Source organism: Astyanax mexicanus, chromosome 18, assembly GCF_023375975.1.
Source record: "Astyanax mexicanus isolate ESR-SI-001 chromosome 18, AstMex3_surface, whole genome shotgun sequence".
Taxonomy (NCBI): Eukaryota; Metazoa; Chordata; class Actinopteri; order Characiformes; family Acestrorhamphidae; genus Astyanax; species Astyanax mexicanus.
Genome location: NC_064425.1, coordinates 825,404 through 849,231, shown reverse-complemented (window position 1 = coordinate 849,231; position 23,828 = coordinate 825,404). Strand labels below are relative to the sequence as shown.

The 23,828-nt window shown below is 36.9% G+C and overlaps 1 protein-coding gene across 4 annotated transcripts in view; it reads left to right on the top strand.

The window, feature by feature from the left end:
• bcas3 (BCAS3 microtubule associated cell migration factor) overlaps nucleotides 1-23,828 on the top strand; it is a 502,994-nt gene that overhangs the window by 100,007 nt on the left and 379,159 nt on the right. For all 4 annotated transcript variants that reach the window (XM_022675301.2, XM_022675293.2, XM_022675283.2 and 1 more), the window contains exon 15: nucleotides 14,142-14,406. In XM_022675301.2, the coding sequence (XP_022531022.1) occupies nucleotides 14,142-14,406 (265 nt within the window). The remainder of the gene's footprint in view (nucleotides 1-14,141; nucleotides 14,407-23,828) is intronic.

Genomic DNA, 23,828 nt, shown 5'->3' with positions numbered 1-23,828 from the left:
GTGGTGGCCTCTATTTTCTGCCATTTCAGTCAAAATTGTGGAAATATATGCTTACTGTAAAATAAACATAAGAGCTTTATTCACCCAAATAAACAGTTTTTAGGAGAGAAATCTGTGTGAAAGAAATTGTTTTTTTTTTTTACGACTCATCTATTCTCTCTTGCTTATGGTCTCTCTTCTGCTTAACATTATGTTTGATCTCACATACTATAGTACTGCTGAGTTGGAGCTCCACTGTAAATGTTGTACCTGTATTGTCTGTGTATTGTATATCTGTATCTTTGTACCAATAATTGTAAGCGTCTTTGGGTTTTAGAAAAGCGCTATATAAAAATAAAGTATTATTATTATTATTACAGTTTTTTTTTACTTCAGTAAACAAACAAAAAAAAACCAATCCTGTAATTTCAGCCACCTTACTTAAAAGCTAGCTTAAAATGTTGGGTCTAAAGCGCTGCCACTATGAGCAGGAGGTCGCAGGTTCGAACCCCCGCTCATACAGCTTTACCATCAAGCTGACGGCGCTCAGAGGGAGCACAATTGGCGCCCTGTTCCCTCCGGGTGGGTGAAGTAGATGGCGCTCTCTGCCCACTTCACTCCTAGGGTGATGTCTGCAGCACAGGGCGTCTGTGAGCTGATGTATCAGAACCGAGTCACTGTGCTCCAAGCATTAGCGCTGTGATGCTACTCGAAACGACAGCAGCAGCTTGAAAAGAAGCGGAGTCTGACTTCACATGTATCAGAGGAGGCATGTGTTAGACTTCACCCTCCTGGTGTATTGGGGCATCACTAGTGATAGTGGGAGTCCTAATGAGTGGGTTGGGTAATTGGCCATGCAAATTTGGGAGAAAATGGGAAAAATTAGAAATAAAATTATATATATAAAAAAAAAATATATATATATCCTATGTTAACTGGAAAATATATACACTTAAGCTTTATTTTAATAACATTGACTCTCTATCTGATATTGGAGGCTGATAATGTGTGTAATGTGGTGTATAATGATATTGCATTTGTCCTGTGTGGGCATCCATACTCTAATTAGGTCAGGAACACATGGTGACACCCTTGTTCACTTAGAATTAGGCTCCCTAAGTAGTGCACAACATAAAAAAATAAGGTAAAAATCAAGGAAAATATCCGTTGCCCTATGGAAATGCCATGTGAATAGAATTACAGACATGCAGACAGAACACAAATGGATGGATGGATTGATGGATTGATGGGTGGATAAGATGGGTGGATAAGATGGGTGGATAGATGGATGGATTGATGGGTGGATGGATGGAACACAATTTAATAGACAGATAGACATACAGACAGACAGACAAATAGAACACAAATGGATAGATGGACGGATGGAACGCAAGTGAGCAGACAGACAGAACACAAATGGATTGACAGATTGATGGATGGGTTGGTGGATGGATGGAACACAAGTAGACCAACAGATAGACAGACAGACAGAGCATAAATGGATAGATGGATGGATTGATGGGTGGAAGGACGGAACACAAGTGAATAGACAGACAGACAGGCAGGCAGACAGAACACAAATGGATAGATGAATGGATTGATTGATGGATGGATGGATCGAGCACAATTGAATAGACAGACACAAAGATGTAAAGACAGACAGACAGACAGATGTACAGACAGACAGATAGATAGAACACAAATGGATGGATGGATGGATAGAAGGAACACAGGTGAACAGACAGACAGACAAATAGACATAACACAAATTGATAGATGGATGGATAGATGGAACACAATTGAACAGACAGACAGACAGACAGACAGACTGACAGAACACAAATTGATAGATAGGAGGATGGATGGATCGAGCACAACTGAATAGACAGACAGACTGACAGTCTGACAATACACAAATGGATAGATGGATGTATTAATGGGTGGATGGATGGAACAGATATGCAGACAGACAGATAAACACATAGTCATACAGACAGACAGATAGACATACAGACAGACAGATAGACAGACAGGACACAAATGGATGGATGGATGGATTAAACGCAAGTGAACATACAGAAAAACAAGCAGACACATACTTACATACATACATACATAGAGATAGATAGAACACAAATGAATAGTTGAATGAATAGATAGAGAGAGAGAGAGATGCTGTTGTTTAATTCTCTCAGTGTTTGTTGTTTGTCTTTATAGCTCGGTTATATGGAAAAATACAGATAAAATACAGACTGAGTTTACAGTTCTCTTTTAGTGTTTATGATGAATCAGTGATGGATCTTGGTTTAAAATTGCTCTGCATTAGTTTCACCCAAATAATTTACTTTGTTGGATTATATAAACCCTTTGATTCATCAAAACACCAAACAAAACACTGCGATTGATCAAGATGCATCATAACACACAGTATACAAGAACAGACCAGTTAAAATCTGCTCAAGTGTAAGATAATACTGCTGTAAACAGCATTAATTACGCTTTCGTTTTTCAGGGAATCAGGAATAATAAGTTGGCAGTTTGCACGATAGTAATGTGTATTTTAAGTTAAAGAAATAAAGTCTGGTTAGAGCATTTATTTGCAATTTTATCATGCATTTTTAATTATACACTGAAAAAAAAAAACACTGGCAAAAACTAGATAAAATATATTTAAATTGAGACGTAATGCTTAAATTAAGCAAAAGAATCTGCCAATGGGGTAAGCTAAATTTTCTTAAAGTATTCTTAAAATAAGCAATGACACAGCCTCAAAATGAGGGAAGTAATAATACAAATATTTTATTTTCTACATTTATTTTCTATTTTCTTTATATTTCTACACAAGTATCAGAATAACTTGACTGGTGACTTTTTGTGTATATTTTGAATTCAAACTACTTAACATAATGTGAACATTCTAAGTAAGACTGAATAAAATAATTATTTCTAAAACAATCTTACATTTACGATGCTTAGTAAGACTAAAAATTCTTAGCAGAGAAAGAAATAAGATTTATTGCTTTGAAACTAGATCATTTCACTTGCCAATTATTATTATTTATTTATTTTTGCAATGTATAAAGTAATTCCTAATCTTATTTGGTTTGGAGTTTTTCAGATTTGTTATTCATCAGATAAATTAATTATTATAACCTTGTGGGACATGATGAGGGAAATGCAGAAACAGACTGTGAAAAATAATAGTATTTATAAATTGTTCAGTAGTTTCTGACCCGGTTAAAACCAGGTTTTCCTCATTTTTGTAAATGTTTTCAGCATTTTAATTTTGGTATTTTTTTACCTGTAGTCATCATTATTGTCAGAGGTCCCTGGATAAACTCCAGATACTGATAGAGGTGATGTGAGCAGCTGGATGCACAGAGTTTTACTGAGTTGGCACTGGACTTAAAGTTCAGTTTAGGACAGAAAAGTAGAGTAACATGAACCCAAAAGTCTTTTTTGGTAGTTTGTTAAAACAGCATAGTTGTAAATACAGCTCTGGAAAAAAATTAAGACACCACTTCAGTTTCTGGATCAGTTTCTCTGATTTTGCTATTTATAGGTTTATGTTTGAGTAAAATGAACATTGTTGTTTTATTCTATAAACTACAGACAACATTTCTCCCAAATTACAAATAAAAATATTCTCATTTAGAGCATTTATTTACAGAAAATGAGAAATGGCTGAAATAACAAAAAAGATGCAGAGCTCTCAGACCTCAAATAATGCAAAGAAAACAAGTTCATATTCATAAAGTTCAGAACTCTATCATTTCGGTGCAATAACTCTGGTTTTTAATCACAGTTTTAATTTCACGCATCTTGGCATCATGTTCTCCTCCACCAGTCTTACACACTGCTTTTGGATAACTTTATGCTGCTTTACTCCTGGTGCAAAAATTCAAGCAGTTCAGTTTGGTGGTTTGATGGTTTGTGATCATCCATCTTCTTCTTGATTATATTCCAGAGGTTTTATATTTGGTAAAATCAAAGAAATTCATCATTTTTGTATTTTTAAGTGCTCTCATTTTTTTTTACCAGAGAGGTGCCATATCAGCCACCCCTAATTATCACGTTAGGGGAACTACTTTTGTGTTCTCATTTTATATTTAACTTTAATCCTGCATATATGGAGATATTTGAAATGCATTATTATTATTAGTATCATGATATTCTGGATCATTGATTTTTGATACTGTAAATCTGATAAAATTCTTGTATTTTTTAATATCTCAGTTAGATTGGGGTGTACCATAGCATATTGTATTGTATGCAATAATAAAATTTAATTTTCATTTTGTCACAGTAATGTATTCTTTATTATTATTATTATTATTATTATTATTATTATTTTTTTTTTTTTTTTTTTTGAGTGTTTTGTCATATCGCCAAGAAAAATATAGTTATCGCAAAAATACCATGAAATATCGTGATATTATTTTAGGGCCATATCGCCCACCCCTACTCTTAAGCATAACATATATACATAAAACATATTGTATGCATTTAGAGCTTCACCAGATAGAATAATATTATAGAAACAGCTAAAAAAGACAACTAATTATACATCTATCATGCATTCATACAATAAGCAGCAGCAGTGCATCCCTGGAAAGTGTGCTTTTATTATCTGTGATGTTATTGCAGAGATCAGTTTGGGGAATATCTGCAGTGATTTAGGTTTTTATCTTTCCTGAAAGCTGCTCCATGTGTTGAGTCTTGCAGCTGTTACACCAAAATGTCCTTTTTGGTTTTGGCAACTTGTGAGGTTTTATTTGCTTAAGCAGAGCTAATATTTATCCCCGGAGGCCTGTACTCTTACTGATTCAGGCAGTGTCGTGTTTGGATTTGCACACAGAGCTGCTCTCGGACTCGAGCAAATCCTGCGACACGTTCCATCTCACCGCTCATCTCTAAAAGCATGCCGGCCATTTTCCCCTCGTTTTTCCTCGTTTTTCCTCATTTAAACGTATTTTTCCCTTCAGACTTACAAATATTGATGCCATATTCACTGATTAATGCTTTACTGTAAGTTTGAGATATGATACACATGACTGTGAGTCATGTAAGTATGAGGAAGGTGTTGGCGAGTCGGTGTTATGTCTGTCTGACTGAGAATAGTTTCACTTTTATAACTTTTGTGTACATAATGTAATGGCTTCTGTGTTATGTCTATAGGAGAATCTTTAGAGACTTTAGAAACTTTATCTTTGAGTAAAAGGACATCATGGGCATCTTGGGCATTGATTTAACCCTTGCTGTTATGTTCATTTGCCAGTAACAGCAATGGTGTTGGTGCAATTTGAGCTGGTGCATGTTTAATTTTTAAATAAATGTCTAAAAACCAACAGAACCCTAACAAACAGTGTGAGTATTTCATAACTAACTCCATTACTAATTATTCTATCAAAATTTAGTGCAGTGGTGTTTCTTACCTCTAACAGGTAATGCTTCAATTAGCATAATTCACTCATTTCAGTTCAAACTTTAATACTTTTAAAAGACCAACATGTACAACAGTAGTTTTACATAACATTAAAACAAAACATTGCAATTTTGTTTTAGTTTTAGTTTTTGCAGGGGGTGGTTGCAAATATGTGAGAGGAACCATTTTCATATTATACATCTGTGAAAAAAAATGAGAGCACTTCAGTTTCTGAATTCCAAATAAAAATATTCTCATTTAGAGCATTTATTTACAGAAAATGAGAAATGACTGAAATAACAAAAAAAAAAAGATGCAGAGCTTTCAGACCTCAAATAATGCAAAGAAAACAAGTTCATATTCATAAAGTTTTAAGAGTTCAGAAATCAATATTTTCATATTTGGTGGAATAACCCTGATTAGTTTTAATCATTTTTTATGCATCTTGGCATCATGTTCTCCTCCTCCACCAGTCTTACACACTGCTTTTGGATAACTTTATGCTGCTTTACTCCTGGTGTAAAAATTCAAGCAGTTCAGTTTGGTGGTTTGATGGTTTGTGATCATCCATCTTCCTCTTGATTATATTCCAGAGGTTTTCAATTTGGGAAAAACAAAGAAACTCATATTTTTTTTTAAGTGCTCTCTTTTTTTTTCCAGAGCTGAATATTGATTACACTAAAGCAAAAGAGGTTTTGTACCAAAAAAAATAGTTTTTAAAAACTATTTTTCCAACATCTTCAAATTTTAAAACGTGTCAGTTTGACCCGTAAAATAACAGGAGGTAATATGTATATAGGTTATAGGTTTATGTTTGACAGGGATGTTGATATTTTGCTATATGCAAATAAAAGTGAGCATTGATTTATTTAGACCACTTTGTATTTCTAAAGTATTATATAGTTGTTTATAGTGAGAGGAGGTTTCAAAGACTTAAATTACATTTTCAGACAGTAGTCGGCACAGATTTCCATTGCAGGGATTTTTAGCAGTTTTTCGGAGGCCTTCAAAGTATTAGTATTGATATCGAAATGATATTGTATTGATCGAAATTAAGGAATATATTGCAATATAAATTTTGCCCATGACGTCCAGCACTGATATAGTATCGCAACACAGTTACAGGGGTTGGACAATGAAACTGAAACACCTGTCATCATTTTAGTGTGGGATTTTAGGTTTCATGGCTAAATTGGAGCAGCCTGGTGATCAATCTTCATTAATTGCACATTGCACCAGTAAGAGCAGAGTGTGAAGGTTCAATTAGCAGGGTAAGAGCACAGTTCTGCTCTAAATATTGCAATGCACACAACATTATGGGAGAGTTCAAAAGAGGACAAATTGTTGGTGCACGTCTTGCTGGAGCATCTGTGACCAAGACAGCAAGTCTTTGTGATGCATCAAGAGCCACGGTATCCAGGGTAATATCAGCATACCACCAAGAAGTACCAACCACATCCAACAGGATTAACTGTGGACGCTGTAAGAGGAAGCTGTCTGAAAGGGATGTTCGGGTGCTAACCCGGATTGTATCCAAAAAACATAAAACCACGGCTGATCAAATCACTCAGAATTCAATGTGCACCTCAACTCTCCTGTTTCCACCAGAACTGTCCGTCACCACAATCAATTACTGTGCTCTAAAACCAGGTGTTTCAGTTTCATTTTCCAAACCCTGTACGTACAGTATTTGAAATACAGTGATGCTGAATTTTATCAGCACCTTCCAGCACTACTCAATCTATTTCCTGTAAGAGCCCCTGAAGAATGAAGGCTCTCTGGATGGATAGGAAACTTAAACAGAGCATGCAGAACATTTTTCTGGTTTCCTTCCCTCTCTGGGCCCAGGCTCGGGCTCCTCCGCAGCCTCACTCCGTTAATCTGTCAGGGGCTAACGCCAGCGCCGTGCTCAGGCTTTGATCTGGCATTGTAAACAGCGCGAGCAGCAGAGAGCGAGCACCCTCCGAGACGCATTATCTGGAGTAGAAGAAACAAGAACGCTGATAATGCCCCGTGGGTGGACACAGGCACTCAGCCTTATCACGCCGGCTGGCTGCCTGCGCTCGTTCCGACTACCAGAAAGCTCTTAGAAGTGACCTCATTGTGCATTAAGGCAAATAGCAGCCCTGTGATGACCGGCCTGGCTCACGAATCCAAAACCTTCTGTACTTTAAATGCGCCGTTTTCCTTCTGATTAACTTCTGATTAACTCTGAATAAATTCTGAAGTTCGGAAGTTGGAAAATCTCGTGAGAAATCCTGCGTAACAGATAAAGACCAGGCCAGACACCTGGTGAGTAAGAAAGAGGTAAGAATGGAGTGATGTCAGCCTGATGTCAGCCTCCTGGAAGGAAGTGGTCAGTAGTGAACAGTGAGCTGTGCTGTAGAACTGCCAGAGGTGGAAAAAGTACTGAAAAATTGTAACTAAGTAAAAGTACCTTTACTTTGCTAAAATTGTACTCAAGCTAAAGTAAAAGTACCCATCTAAAATTCTACTCGAGTAAAAGTAAAAGTACCTATCTAAAATTCTACTCGAGTAAAAGTAAAAAAGTACCTATCTAAAATTCTACTTGAGAAAAGTAAAAGTACCCATCTAAAATTCTAATCAAGTAAAAGTAAAAGTACCCATCTAAAAATCTACTTGAGTAAAAGTAAAAGTACACATGTAAAATTCTACTCAAGTAAAAGTAAAAGTACCTATCTAAAATTCTACTTCAGAAAAGTAAAAGTACCTATCTAAAATTCTACTCGAGTAAAAGTAAAAGTACCTATCTAAAATTTTACTTGAGTAAAAGTAAAAAAGTACCTATCTAAAATTCTACTCGAGAAAAGTAAAAGTACCTATCTAAAATTCTACTCGAGAAAAGTAAAAGTACCCATCTAAAATTCTACTTGAGTAAAAGTAAAAGTACCTATCTAAAATTCTACTCAAGTAAGAGTAAAAGTACCCATCTAAAAATCTACTCAAGTAAGAGTAAAAGTACCCATCTAAAAATCTACTTGAGTAAAAGTAAAAGTACCTATCTAAAATTCTACTCGAGTAAAAGTAAAAGTACCTATCTAAAATTTTACTCGAGTAAAAGTAAAAAAGTACCTATCTAAAATTCTACTCGAGAAAAGTAAAAGTACCCATCTAAAATTCTACTTGAGTAAAAGTAAAAGTACCTATCTAAAATTCTACTCAAGTAAGAGTAAAAGTACCCATCTAAAAATCTACTCAAGTAAGAGTAAAAGTACCCATCTAAAAATCTACTTGAGTAAAAGTAAAAGTACCTATCTAAAATTCTACTCGAGTAAAAGTAAAAGTACCTATCTAAAATTCTACTCGATTAAAAGTAAAAGTACCTATCTAAAATTCTACTCAAGAAAAGTAAAAGTACCCATCTAAAATTCTACTCAAGTAATAGTAAAAGTACCTATCTAAAATTCTACTCAAGTAAAAGTAAAAGTACCCATCTAAAAATCTACTTGAGTAAAAGTAAAAGTACCTATCTAAAAATATACTTAAGTAAAAGTAAAAGTACCCATCTAAAATTCTACTTGAGTAAAAGTAAAAGTACCTATCTAAAATTCTACTCGAGTAAAAGTAAAAGTACCCATCTAAAATTCTACTCGAGTAAAAGTAAAAGTACCCATCTAAAATTCTACTCAAGTAAAAGTAAAAGTACCTATCTAAAATTCTACTCAAGAAAAGTAAAAGTACCCCTCTAAAATTCTACTCAAGTAAAAAAGTAAAAAATACTCAATTTAAAATGTACTTTGAGTAAAATTTACATTGTTACTTTTAATTATTTGATATAAAAAAGTAAAAACAAATCATAAATTTAATTGTTTTTAATGAACTATTATTCCACATAATAATTTGGATCTTTCAGGCAGTATTTGTTCAGGGCACCACATAAAACAAGTGGTATAGGTTTCTATGATCCATTTTTTTTTCTTTACTATTAAGCGTTTATGGTAATATAGGCGACTATAAACTGTATTTTTATAGCTTTACAATTCATTATTATTTTTTAACTTGCCATTTTTGTGCTTTAACTGCTATTTACATGTTTTTTTTTAACATTTAAGCATATTGTTTTGCATTGCATGAGTACGTTATTGCCTCGTTATTCCACGCACGAGCATCCGTGCATTTTTTTTTTTTTTTTTATTCAGACAATTGTTTTTTCCCCCCAGCATTTAATTATTATTATTTAACTCAGTAACGGGGAGTTTTCCAATGTAGCGAAGTAAATTACTTGTGTCAATATGTACTTGAGTGAAAGTAAAATTACAAATGACAAATTACTCATAAAATCTACTCAATTACAGTAACTTGAGTAAATGTAATTAATTACTTTCCACCTCTGAGAACTGCTTATCTGAATGCCGTTCGCTCTGATGTGATGTGATGTGATGTGAGACTGATAGGCCGAAAAAAATCTGATATCTTGATCTGGCTGCACATTCCTGTAGGTGATGGCTACTCGTACAGAAGGTGCCGGCAGGAATGCTGTTAGAGAGTGCGGTGTGTCGCGGCGGGCGGCGCAGATGGCCAGATCTTTTTTCCGTAAGATTATTTTTTTTGTCCGTAAGTTAAAAGAGCTTCAGCAGTGCTGCAACCAGACTTCCACAGGCGCCACTCGCAGGTCCTTATCTCTGCCACTCACAGCCCAGCTCCCTCCTGCCTCCTGCCTCCACTTTAATCAGGAGCGTCTGTAGCTCTGACGATCATGTGTGGAGCGTCCCTCCAGCTCTCTTAATGTTCACGACTCTCCTCGGCCTGCGTATTTGCAGGAAACTTTTTCATCTTTTCCTCTTCTCAAAATTCTCAAGATTCTCAAGATTTTTATTGTCACGTCACTGAGTATAGGTGTGTAAAAAAACTTGCAGATTCTCACCAATGGGCAGAGAATAATATTTACAAGAAGAATAATAAAATAAAATATTGTATAAAATAAGATATACTTTAGATAAGATAACTTTACAGTATAAACAATATACACAATACACTCACATAATAATACACATAATAACTTACACTATAGACAAATATATTGCACGGAAATGCAAGTTAAGTAAGTATGAATAAGTAAATATTCAGTGAGGAAATAGTCCAGAAGGTGACAGAATAACTATAAGTTATTCTCCCCGTTTACACAGCCAATTACCCAACCCACTCACTAGTGAGGCTCCAACACCAGGAGGGTGAAGAAGACCAGCACACGCCTCCTCTGACACATGTGAAGTCAGACTCCGCCTCTTTTTGAACTGCTGCTGCTGATGCTGTAGCATTGCTGAGTAGCATCACAGCGCTAACGCTCGGAAGAAAGCGCAGCGACTCGGTTCTGATACACCAGCTCACAGACGCAGCCTTGTGCTGATCCACATCACCCTAGGAGTGATGAGGGGAAAGAGAGAGCTCAATCTACTGATATACTGTACCGATCCAGAGAGAGCAAAACCAACTGTGCTCTCTCGGGGCTCCAGCAGCTGATGGCGACAAGCTGCATGAACAGGATTTGAACCAGCAATCTCCTGATCACAGTGGCAGTGCTTTAGTCCACTGGACCACTCAGCTTTAAATGGTGCACACCAAAGCTATGAACCACTGTCTAAATGTCTGAACATCTTTATATGTAAAGTAATAATTAAATTAGAAATAGTGTTTTTGGAACGCTATATTGTATTGCAAAACAAAATATATCAATACATCAATATATCAATATGTTCTTACATCCCTTGTCTCTGTGCCCTGTGTCCTGGTCCAGACCTGATCTCAGTCTCCCTTCCCTTGTTTTTTTTTTTTTGGAAAGCATGGGTAGAGTTTTTGGAAAAATCTGTAACTTACGTTAACTACACTAGTTGACTAGTTGTTGGTGCTATATTTATTTGAGTAATCGATATACTCAATATAATCAACCGATATTCCAGTTATCTGTATATTTCAGGGTTTATACGGTCATGGAAAACCTGGAAAAGTCATGGAATTTAAAAACAGCAGTTTCCAGTCCTGGATAAGTTTAGGGAAAAAAAAATACCCAGAAAGTTTTGGAAAAGTCCTGGAAATTTGTTTGTTTCAGTTTATCGATGAAGAAAATCTATTTTGAGCTACAAATACATCAGCTCAGAGTTAATTCAGTAATTTAGCCTCTACACAATGGAGCTCTCAGAATCGGACTCACATTTTATTATTAAAGATTGTGTCATTTTAGACCAACTATAATGAATTTTGATTATAGTTTTAGTTTATTTTTGGTTTTGTTGTCCGTGTCTGCACTGATATTTAAAAAATCGTATAGTCGTGAAAATTTGCCCTAAAAGAATGGAAAAGTCATAAAAAAAATCATGCAAATGAATTTTAATTGGTTAAAAAGTGTATGAACTCTGATATTTAAAGAGATATATTATTGAACGCCATTAAAGCAGGTGTTTTGTATATAATTTTGTGGCTGCATACATAGACACATTCGTTTTTTGGGTGTATTTCATTCATTTTTAAATGGTGCACACCAATGTTTATGAACCACAGAGAGGAATTCAGGCCTGGCATGCTGAATATCTGTCTCCAGTGACCTGTATCATACCTGAACAGTCCAACCCTGTCGTCCAGCCGCTCTACCCGATAACCAACGCCTCGCTCATTCCTTCCACTCATCACATGTCTCACATTTTTGGGCAGATGTTATCTGTGAGATGGTTAGCTGTTAGCTATTTGCTGGCTGCACTGGCTGGTGTTTATACTGAACAGCCCCTGTTACGGTGCCAGATTACAGGCTCTTAATAACAGCTAATCACTTAGAGAATTAATATCTTATTTTACACAGTCCAAGTTCAATCCTTGTGTTGTATGGACATTATACATACAATAATTAGCTATAGCATTAGCACCACTGACAGATGAAGTCAAAAACATTGATTATCTTCATCTACAGTGGCAGGTAAACTGGCCACAGGTGTTTTTCCCACCTGTTTCCTCTAGAATTTAAGGGCTTTTCCAATGAATTGGTGCCATTTCTGTATCCAGGAAATTAAATGTATAAATGTGCACACTAAATAACTTTAAAATACATTTTATTGTTTAGCATAGTGTCTTGTACATTGACCTTATTGCAAAAGTAAGATAAGTAATTAAAAACATTAATAAAAACTACTGAAAAAACAGAAAAAATGAATTTTTTACCTGTCCCCCACTCTGTAACTATAAACTTTTACCATGAAATATAATGTTATATAATTAAAATCCTTCCAAAATGTAATTTTTGTTGCATTGTTGTGTGAATTTAAATCCCATCTATGCTTTCAAAATGTATATTTTTTCGTAATAAATCCGTAATATTTAAGTTATAAAATACACATTTTAGTTGTAGTGTCCCTGTGTTGTGGTTTCACTCAGTCCTGTTACCGTAACACATTACCCTGAATCTGAAACATCTGGAACCTTCTACAACAGGAAGTGACATCAGCTGGTTCTGGTTCTGAAGATCATGGGAAGACTTGAAAATTAAGTTCCCTCATTAGTTTTTCTGTATATTTGATCTTATTGTAACAATGACTGAGGAGCTCAATCTCCACACTTACAACTCAGTCCTGTTACCTAAATAAATTATTTAAAAAAATAATAATAATAACACCATTTAACTATTCATTTTTTTGCTAATTTTATGGTAAGAACTCATTCCTGTTACTTTCAGTCCTGTTACTCAAAACATAAAAAGTAACTGGGGTGAGTGCCAGTAACAGTAGTGAGTTTCAGTAACAGTAGTGAGTTTCAGTAACAGTAGTGAGTTTCAGTAACAGTAGTGAGTTTCAGTAACAGTAGTGAGTTTCAGTAACAGTAGCGAGTTTCAGTAACAGTAGCGAGTTTCAGTAACAGGAGCGAGTTTCAGTAACAGGAGCGAGTTTCAGTAACAGGAGCGAGTTTCAGTAACAGGAGTGAATTTCAGTAACAGTAGTGAGTTTCCAGGAGTGAGTTTCAGTAACAGGAGTGAGTTTCATTAACAGGAGTGAGTTTCAGTAACAGGAGTGAGTTTTAGTAACAGGAGTGAGTTTTAGTAACAGGAGTGAGTTTCAGTAACAGGAGTGAGTGCCAGTAACAGGAGTGAGTGCCAGTAACAGGAGTGAGTTTCAGTAACAGGAATGAGTTTTGTCCTCTGGTTTAATGGAAGGGCCCTTGTTCTATTCCCAACTAAAATTAAATATAGACATTTTAGCTGGTCCCACCTCCTAAACTTTTAATGAAAGTCAATGTAAAATATGTTTATTTGAGGTCATTTTGGAGTATTTCTATTGTTCCATTCATCAATAATTGTTTGCAGAGTGTGAGGGACAGTTTGTGTGTTCAAATTAAGTATTTTTAATATATTAGGATTTATTAAATCCATTAGGATATTTTATTTTTTTTTTATTGGACAGCAAGAATATACTGTATATTTTTTAAATTCTAAATTTAATTTAATTGTAGTTCAGATTAATTGTACATGAAGTGCATTTTTATTTTATTTTAACTCTTAACTAAAAGGGTGGAGAGCTCTCTCAGCAGTTGCCAGGAAAACTTCCTAAGAGCAGCAGCGGAAAAAAGCTTTACAGAGCAGCCTGATTTAAATCAGCGTGTAATTATTTCGACCGGATTAGCGGAATGCTTTGTGCCGATTTGCTGTATATTTCTGAGGTGATTTCTGAGTGTTGTCATGTCCCTGTACTGTTACTGACGTCCTCTCCGTCTCTCTTTTCCCGTGTCTTGTTTGCTCCAGGTGCAGGACATCTGCTTCAGTCAGGACTGCCGCTGGGTGGTGGTCAGCACCCTGCGCGGTACCTCACACGTTTTCCCCATCAACCCGTACGGTGGCGCCCCGTGCGCCCGCACTCATCTGTCTCCCCGCGTGGTTAACCGCGTGAGCCGCTTCCAGAAGAGCGCCGGCCTGGAGGAGATCGAGCAGGAGCTCAGCAGCAAGCAGGGTGGCCGCTGTAGCCCCATCCCCGGGCTCTCCAGCAGCCCCTCCGGCTCTCCTTTACACGGTCAGCACTCACGCAGCTACTTTTCACCTGCTAACTCAAAATTATCATCACAAACGTTTGATTCTTGTTGTTTGTGAAATACAGCAGGTCTCTCTGAGTTATTTATGATGCTGCACATGATGAAACTCTTCCTCATTGTCTGCAGAATCTAGTAAAAGAAAATATTCAGAAAAATACAAAACAAGTCGATCAGGAAAAGCACCGTGTCTACATCAACCTGTGAATTAGTATTCATGACCCCGCCCACTCGGCTCGGGACCGCCCACAGGCAGAGCTGAAGCCGGGCAGCGACGCCGTCTCGTCAGATAGGAGCTAAATAACAGCGCTAGGAACAGCATGGAGTTCATTCCTGTGTTATTTGTGCGAATAACACATCAGTGTTTATATACTTTACCCAGTAATTCAGAGCTAAGAAACAAATTAGAGTTAGAATTAGTCTATGGAGGAAAAACACCACCAGCCAAGTACAAGATAAGATAGGTAGGTATAAAAACAGTTTATAACAGTTCTGTTTACACTAGTTAAAAGTAAAAGTAGATTTTTACTTTCTGGACTTGGACTACACATCTCTGTGTGTAACTATAGGTTTAAATAGGATCTCCGGTGGATTTGGTGTTTTACAGAGACTCTAAGACTAGGTCAGTGGCTGAACTGTAATTGTAAAGACTGTTATTAGTGTAAAAAATGTCTTTAATTTAAAACGTTTGTTTCTAACTGTTCATTTCTGTTCACTGTTCAACTGTTCACTGTTCAACTGTTCATTTACACTAGAGATTTACCACAACTAGACATTTTAAATTGAATAAAAAATTGGCAAAATGACAGCTTTAAAAACATGAAAAACAGTCCAAATACCTAAATGTTGATTCTGTCAAGGTTTGGCTTTACTCCCTATTACTGCCTATGCCTCATTTTTAAAATGTTTGCTCAATATGGATGTATTCTGTTTGGATTTGGATATTTTGTTACTTAGCCTACATATGTGTTTTAAAATCTCTTAAAACAATTCCGCTGATTCTTCTGTAAAATAACTACTTATTTAATTGTACACATGCACATTAATCTTAATAGAATGCATTTTTTAAGGTGTTCTTTCACTAAAATACAGTTTTTCTTGTTCTTGTTTAAATAAAACAAAGGAACAAATTTTCCACCATGCTGTTCCTAGCGCTGTTAGCTCCTATTTGACTGTTCTGAGCCGAGGTGGTCGGGGCTATGAATACTAATTGACGGGATGATGTAGACACGGTGCTTTTCCTGATCGACTCGTTTTTTTCTGATTATTTTGTTTTACTAGTTACTGCAGACAATGAGGAAGAGGTTGAGGAAGAGTTTCATCATGTTCAGCATCATAAACAACTCAGAGAGAACTACTGTATTTCACAAACAACAAGAACAAGAGGATTTTAGCAGAAAGAGAATTTTAAATCATTCTAAATTGCAGCCTGAAACCTATAAAATTACAAATGTTCTTTTCAGCGTCTGTGTTTATGTTTGAACCTTTTGGAAGATACATGACTAACCAAAGTTCAGTTCAGTTCTGAGTGATGAAAATGGTGTGGAAGTTGCATCACGTAACCTGTGCCGTCTCTACGGTTCACCCGGAACAAAGCACACTAGGTGAACCTTCCACAAATATTTACTCATCCTCAACCTGTCCAGATCTAAACAGTTCTCCTGCACACAAAGCTCAGGTTCTGCTATAGAAGCATGATGACTCTGCAGTGAGCTGTAGAGTTTCTTCATGTGTAGAGAGGACTTAATAAAATATATATCACATATATTAACTTGAATATAAATCCAATAACACATATACATCTCTGTAAAGAATGAAGGGAGCACTTCAGTTTCTGAATCAGTTTCTCTGATTTTGCTATTTATAGGTTTATGTTTGAGTAAAATGAACATTGTTGTTTTATTCTATAAACTACAGACAACATTTCTCCCAAATTACAAATAAAAATATTCTCATTTAGAGAATTTATTTACAGAAAATGAGAAATGTTTTAAGAGTTCAGAAATAATCGATATTTGGTGGAATAACCCTGGTTGGTTTTTAATCACAGTTTTTAAATCATGCATCTTGGCATCATGTTCTCCTCCACCAGTCTTACACACTGCTTTTGGATAACTTTATGCTGCTTTACTCCTGGTGTAAAAATTCAAGCAGTCCAGTTTGGTGGTTTGATGGCTTTTGATCATCCATCTTCCTCTTGATTATATTCCAGAGGTTTTCACCTGGAAGAAGACTTCAGAAAATAGATCAGATACAGTTTTGGGAAAAATAAGAGAGCACTTAAAAATGATGAGTTTCTTTGATTTTACCAAATTAAAAACTTCTGGAATAAAATCAAGAGGAAGATGGATGATCACAAACCATCAAACCACCAAACTGAACTGCTTGAATTTTTACACCAGGAGTAAAGCAGCATAAAGTTATCCAAAAGCAGTGTGTAAGACTGGTGGAGGAGAACATGATGCCAAAATGCAAGGTGCAGAGTTGTTCCTTCAGATATTGATTTCTGAACTCTTTAAACTTTATGAATATGAACTTGTTTTCTTTGCATTATTTGAGGTCTGAAAGTTCTGCATCTTTTGTTTTTTCAGCTATGTGGAATTTGGGGGAAATGTTGTCTGTAGTTTATAGAATAAAACAACAATGTTGATTTTACTCAAGCAGAGCTGTTTATGGGTAAACGTTGGTTATTAGGGAGTTAATCCCGTCACCTCAGAAGACTTTGCACTCGGGCCCACTGACCCCGGTGTCACGGCACTGTGTGATGTGCTCTGTACCCACTGTATTTGTCAAACACCGTCCACGACTGCAAACACACTTGACTGATAGACACACACGGCGCTGATTGCTACAGAAGCTGGCGCGCCTGTCGATGCTGTTTACCCATCAGCACTCTCCGGTCCACAGCGACAGCAGCCTGATTAATCAATACCCCACACATGCTGAAAGCACCCTGCTGAGCTGAGCTCTGGAGACTCTGGCAGCCCATCGGGTGTTTGTGGAGCCCCCCAGAGCCGCTCTACAGAGGCTCAGTTACTCACAGTCAGCTAGGGTCATGTATCAAACATGCAGAGACGTTTACACACACACACACACACACACACACACACACACACACACACTTAAAAACACACACACAGCTCCTACACTTCCTTCGTGGTTCGCTCATGACACTTTAAGGACTGTTACACTGAATGGGAGCCGTTAGCTTGTTGTACATCTTCCAAATTAAACTTATTTATATATATTTTATCTTTTTTCAACTTAGCTAAAACATGTAATAACTGTTCAAAACATGTTCTGGTCAATCTTAGGCAGCTTTACTTCATTACAAGGTTTCTAATCCAAACATGGTTAAACTTTTCTCAGTCCTGTTACAAAAACTCAAGTGACATGTAAAAAGCAAGTTTAAAAGCAGGTTTTTCCTCAAGAAAGTCTTTATTTTAAATAAATGTTTGAAGGCATGTTCAAATAATTGATATGTATGACAGAAAAAAACTCTCTCTCTCTCTCTCTATATATATATATATATATATATATATATATATATATATATATGCATGCACATTGAACATTTCTAAAAGATGCAAAGCCATTTTCATCATATCATTAAGATAAGATGCCCCAAACCTGAAATTGATCACACACTCTCACTTGCTACACTGCTACACTTCCTTCGTGGTTCGCTTATGACACTTTAAAGGCCTGTTGTTAGTTGTAACTCTTCCAAATTAAACTTTCACATTTTAAAAAGCATGTTTAAAAGCAGGTTTGTCTCAAGAAAGTCTTTATTTTAAAGAAATGTTTGAAGGCATGTTAAAATAATTGATATTGATATTTATGACTGTAAATGCATGCACATTGTATTTTTCTAAAATATGGGAAGCTATTTTTATCTTATCAAGAAAATTTCAAATTTCAAATTTATTATCATGCCGTTTATTAAACAAATGGATAAATGATTAACCAAACAGAATTGGGGAAAAAGTTGTTTACATCAACTAATATTTACATTGATAAATCAATAAACCAGGGGACAATACTCACTCCTGTTACTGGAACTTATTTCTGTTACTTGCACTCACTTCTCCTGTTACTGGAACTCACTCCTGTTACTGGCACTCACTCTGGTGACTAAAACTCAGCCCTGAATTTTTTGCATAGAATTAGCAAAAACATGAAAATAGCTACATGGTGGCTATGCTATTAGCATGAGACACTGAGCACATTCAATAAGATCAAATATACAGAAAAAAAACTAAGGAGGGAACTTAATTTTGGTTTTTGGTCCCATGATCTTCAGAACCAGAACCAGCTGATGTCACTTCCTGTTGTGGATGTGACTTCCTGTTGTAGAATGTTCCAGATGTTTCAGATGATTAGGGTAATGTGTTACGGTAACAGGACTGAGTAATAACTCAGGGACTTTTTGGTATCAAATTTCGATACTTAGCCCTGATAATCAGGCATGTTTTATAATGGTTCATCTAAATGTATAAATAAATTCAGTATATAAAGTACATTAATAACTTCAGGTCCATAGTTTAGCTCCGGACCCTGATATCACACTACTGGAACGCACCGTCTCGTGTAAGAGTGTTTCACCAGCAGTCTTGAAAGCCGCCGTGAGGAACCGTTACGTAAATCAGACTCACTTTTCAAAGCAGGGTATTTTCACCACCGGTCACCAATTAGTGCTCTGGGTCTGGCGTGCCGCGCCGCAGCCAGCAGGTGACAACTTCACACTGATAGTGAGGAGCTTAAACACACAGTGGTGCATGAGTGAAATACGGTGCAGGTATGAGGTTCAAAGTCTGTCCTCATGTTTTTATAACTTGAAGGCTTGTTCAGAAGATCCTCAGACTAAAAGATGGGAGGATAGTGGAGTCTGGATTTTACATTCACATGAAAGTGTGTGTGTTTCAGAGAAAAAGAGAGAGAAAAAGAGAGAGAGAGAAAAAAAAAGAGAGAGAGAGAGAGAGAGCAATTGCTAGAGGTCTTCCTCTGTCTGTAGTCCCCACAGGTATTTTAAGTCCCTCTCCTAAGGGTCTGTGTTCTGTGCTGTGATGTCTGAGACGCTTTTTGAATATGGTGAACCTTTTATTTTATACCCTTAAATATGGTGCTATAATCACTTAACCTTAATTATCACATCAGGATTCTACTTTTTTTTTACTGTTTTTATCAAAAGAAAAATTCACACTGTTCTCATTTCCCATTATATATCTACTAGAGACAGATTATATCTGTACAGTATCATTTATTTTACTTTAATCCTGGATATATGGAGATATTTGGAGTGTAGCATTATTATAATTATTATTATCATCACATTCTGGATCATTGACTTCTGTTACTGTAAATCTGATAAAATTATTTTGTATTTTTTAATATCTCAGTTAGAGGTGTGCCGGATCATATCGTATGCAATAATACATTTTATTTTCATTTTGTTTCAGCAGTGTATTCTTGAAATAATATTTTTTTAAAACTCAGTGTTTTGTCATATCAGCAAAAGTATTGCTATCGCAAAAATACCCTGAAATATCATGATAGTATTTAAAGTCCATATTACCCACCCCTACTGCTCTCTAACATCAGCAACATTATTCTTTAACTACACTGTCTACTAGGGGTATAATGGTGCGTGTATTCTCTACAAACAGTCACGTTACGGGGGTCAAGGTTTGGTTCACATAAGCACACACAGAATACACGATACAGCCTGTATATAATAAGACACTTGTGGAACCAATTAACCTTTCCTGGAACTAATGTTCACACAAGTGTTGCACCCATCGCACCCTGCCATAGGAAATGAATGGTCGCATGCCGCTTTCCAGTGTGAATGCAGGGTTAGGCGCTTGTACTGTGTACTCTCTCTCTCTCTACCTACCTTTCTATCTCTTTCTTTCTCCAGTAATATTCTAATAAAAAATATTAGTAGTTTAATCAGTTAAAGTAATGCTGTAGTTTTTGTTTTGAATAAAGAGCCACAATCAGGCTCACTGTGATGGTATTGTGAATATAAAGTAATGGCAAGCTCTTCCAAATATTCATAGTTTCAAATATAGTATGTATACAGACAGGACTAAAACCACCACTAACTTTGAAAGGTGGAAAGGTTCTCCCTCAGGGGAGAAGAGCGAACAACATTTACATGGCCAATCTATCTATATAAAAGAATCAAATCACTGTGCTGTATCAATAAGAGATTGATCCTATAATAAATGGAGCTGTTGACCTGTTTAGAGTAAATGCACTACAGGAACTTGTTTTCTGATGACGCTTTGGACCCGTGTTATCTCGCCTGCTTTCAGTCGGCTCTTCCTCATGTTTTGTGAAATGTGAGGTCCGTGGGTGTGAAGCGTGCAGCAGAAATCAGATGATTGATAGGAAGAGCTACGGCACAATAGCCATAACAGCAGCGCTGTGATTGTTGCCTGTGACAACACATTGATTTTGGGGAAGGAACTGGGGAAGTACACATCCTTCAAAGCTGCAAAAATAGAAACTACAATCGGGCTTTCTTTTCTCCCGGGTTTAATTGTGGAATTTTTCCTTTCTATTTTAGTAACACTTATTTTTCTCTCTGCAGACCCAAAGAATTGTTGGAGAGTCCAACAATAGACGCTTCTGTGTCCGGGTCATCTACAGGCAATTCAGTCTGTGCAGCTTTTTGTAGCAGTTACAGATTTATATTCAGCTCTGGATAAAAATATAAGAAACCACTTAAAAATGATGAGTTTCTTTGATTTTACCAAATTGAAAACCTCTGGTTCAAACAATCAAACCACCAAACTGAACTGCTTGAATGAATTTTTGCACCAGGAGTGAAGCAGCATAAAGTTATCCAAAAGCAGTGTGTAAGACTGGTGGAGGAGAACATGATGCCAAGATGCATGAAAAAAAAAACTGTGATTAAAAACCATCAGGATTATTCCACCAAATATTGATTTCTGAACTCTTAAAACTTTAATATGAATATGAACTTGTTTTCTTTGCATTATTTTTACTACAACATTTTTATTTGTAATTTGGGAGAAATGTTGTCTGTAGTTTATAGAATAAAACAACAACGTTCATTTTACTCAAACATAAACCTATAAATAGCAAAATTGAATATTTTTTTTCTACAGCTGTAACCCTTTAGTTAGAGGAGTGGTTTGGTGGTTTGCGTTAAAAAGGACAGTCTGGCGTTTAGGATAAAGGTACCAATGGCTGCTTTCATTACACACATGGAAGCGTTTTTATCTGTGTGATTGGAAATATTTGCCAAACTGTTCAGTTTTTGTAGACTCAGGCGTCTCTTCTTCCATCCAAACACAACATGCAGTATGTTTTGTGTTTTGGTTTCATGGTTTTATCTGTAAGAACATCCTTTTGAGTCAATCCTCATCATGAGTCACGAACATGAATCAGCCTGGATGCTTTCAGAAATCTGACTTGAACCTCAGCATTTTTAAGAGATTAACACCAAAGGATTTTTGATATCAACTGTTGCATGTTGTCGGTGCTGCTGGTACTCCAGACATATTTGTATATTTTTAAAAACTGTGATTTCCGCACTCACATTTTGAAAATATTTCTCTTTACAGAAGGAAGTTAAAGTGCTGTGTGTATGACTGATAGGGCTGCAACTGGTGATTATTTTGGTAGTCGACTAATCTGATGATCATTTTTTTGATCAGTCGATTATTTAATGATTATTTCTGCCATGTCCTCCATCTCTAAAAGTGATATAAACAGCTGAACATGAGATTATAAAGGTAATTCATGTTGTTTAAATGTGAAAATTTCTGATATTTAGTGAGTAAATGTGTAATCTGTTGTGTTTGGGCACTTTTTAAGTGTGAACTGTAAGTGTGAACTGTGTGAGTGGGACATTTACTTATCTCTCATTGCGCTTCTGTTCCCATCACTTTGTGTAGTGCGGTACTGTTACAAATACACATTTACATTTACAAATACACACACAATTAAACAACATTGTCGATTATATCGATTAATCATTGCAGCCCTAATGAGTGTGTATGAGTGTTTGTGTGTGAGTAAGTGTGCAGGAATGTTTGCGAGAGTGTGCAAGTGTGTGTGTGTGTGTGTGTGCGAATGCCTGTGTCATTCTGTGTGTGTGCAAAAGTTTGTGTGCGAGTGAGTGTACGAGTGAGTGTGTGTGTCATTCTGGGTGTGTGCGAGAGTTTGTGTGCGAGAGTTTGTGTGCGAGAGTTTGTGTGCGAGAGTTTGTGTGCGAGAGTTTGTGTGCGAGAGTTTGTGTGCGAGTGAGTGTGTGTGTCATTCTTTGTGTGTGCAAGAGTTTGTGTGCGAAAGTTTGTGTGCGAGTGAATGTGCGAGTGTGTGTGTGTGTGTGTGCGAGTGAGTTTGTGTGCGAGTGAGTGTGTGCGTGTGTGTGTGTCATTCTGTGTGTGTGCAAGAGTTTGTGTGCGAGAGTTTGTCTGCGTATGAATTTGCGAGTGAGTGTGCGTGTGTGTGTCATTCTGTGTGTGTGCGAGAGTTTGTGTGCGAAAGTTTGTGTGCGATTGAGTGTGTGCGTGTGTGTGTGTGTCATTCTGTGTGTGTGCGAGAGTTTGTGTGCGTATGAGTGTGCGAGTGAGTGTGCGTGTGTGTGTCATTCTGTGTGTGTGCGAGAGTTTGTGTGCGAGAGTTTGTGTGCGTATGAGTTTGCGAGTGAGTGTGCGTGTGTGTGTCATTCTGTGTGTGTGCGAGAGTTTGTGTGCGAAAGTTTGTGTGCGATTGAGTGTGTGCGTGTGTGTGTGTGTCATTCTGTGTGTGTGCGAGAGTTTGTGTGCGTATGAGTGTGCGAGTGAGTGTGCGAGTGAGTGTGCGTGCGTGCGTGCGTGTGTGTCATTCTGTGTGTGCGCGACAGTTTGTGTGCAAGAGTTTGTGTGCGTATGAGTTTGCGAGTGAGTGTGCGTGTGTGTCATTCTGTGTGTGTGCGAAAGTTTGTGTGCGAGTGAGTGTGTGCGTGTGTGTGTGTGTCATTCTGTGTGTGTGTCATTCTGTGTGTGTGTGAGAGTTTGTGTGTGAGAGTTTGTGTGTGAGAGTTTGTGTGTGAGAGTTTGTGTGTGAGAGTTTGTGTGTGAGAGTTTGTGTGCGAGAGTTTGTGTGCGAGAGTTTGTGTGCGTGTGAGTGTGCGAGTGAGTGTGCGAGTGAGTGTCATTCTGTGAGTGTGCGAGTGAGTGTGCGAGTGAGTGTCATTCTGTGAGTGTGCGAGTGAGTGTGCAAGTGTGTCATTCTGTGTGTGTGCGAGAGTTTGTGTGCAGAAGTTTGTGTGTGAGTGAGTGTGCGAGTGAGTGTGTGTGTGTCATTCTGTGAGTGTGCGAGTGAGTGTGTGAGTGAGTGTGCGAGTGAGTGTGTGTGTGTCATTCTGTGAGTGTGCGAGTGAGTG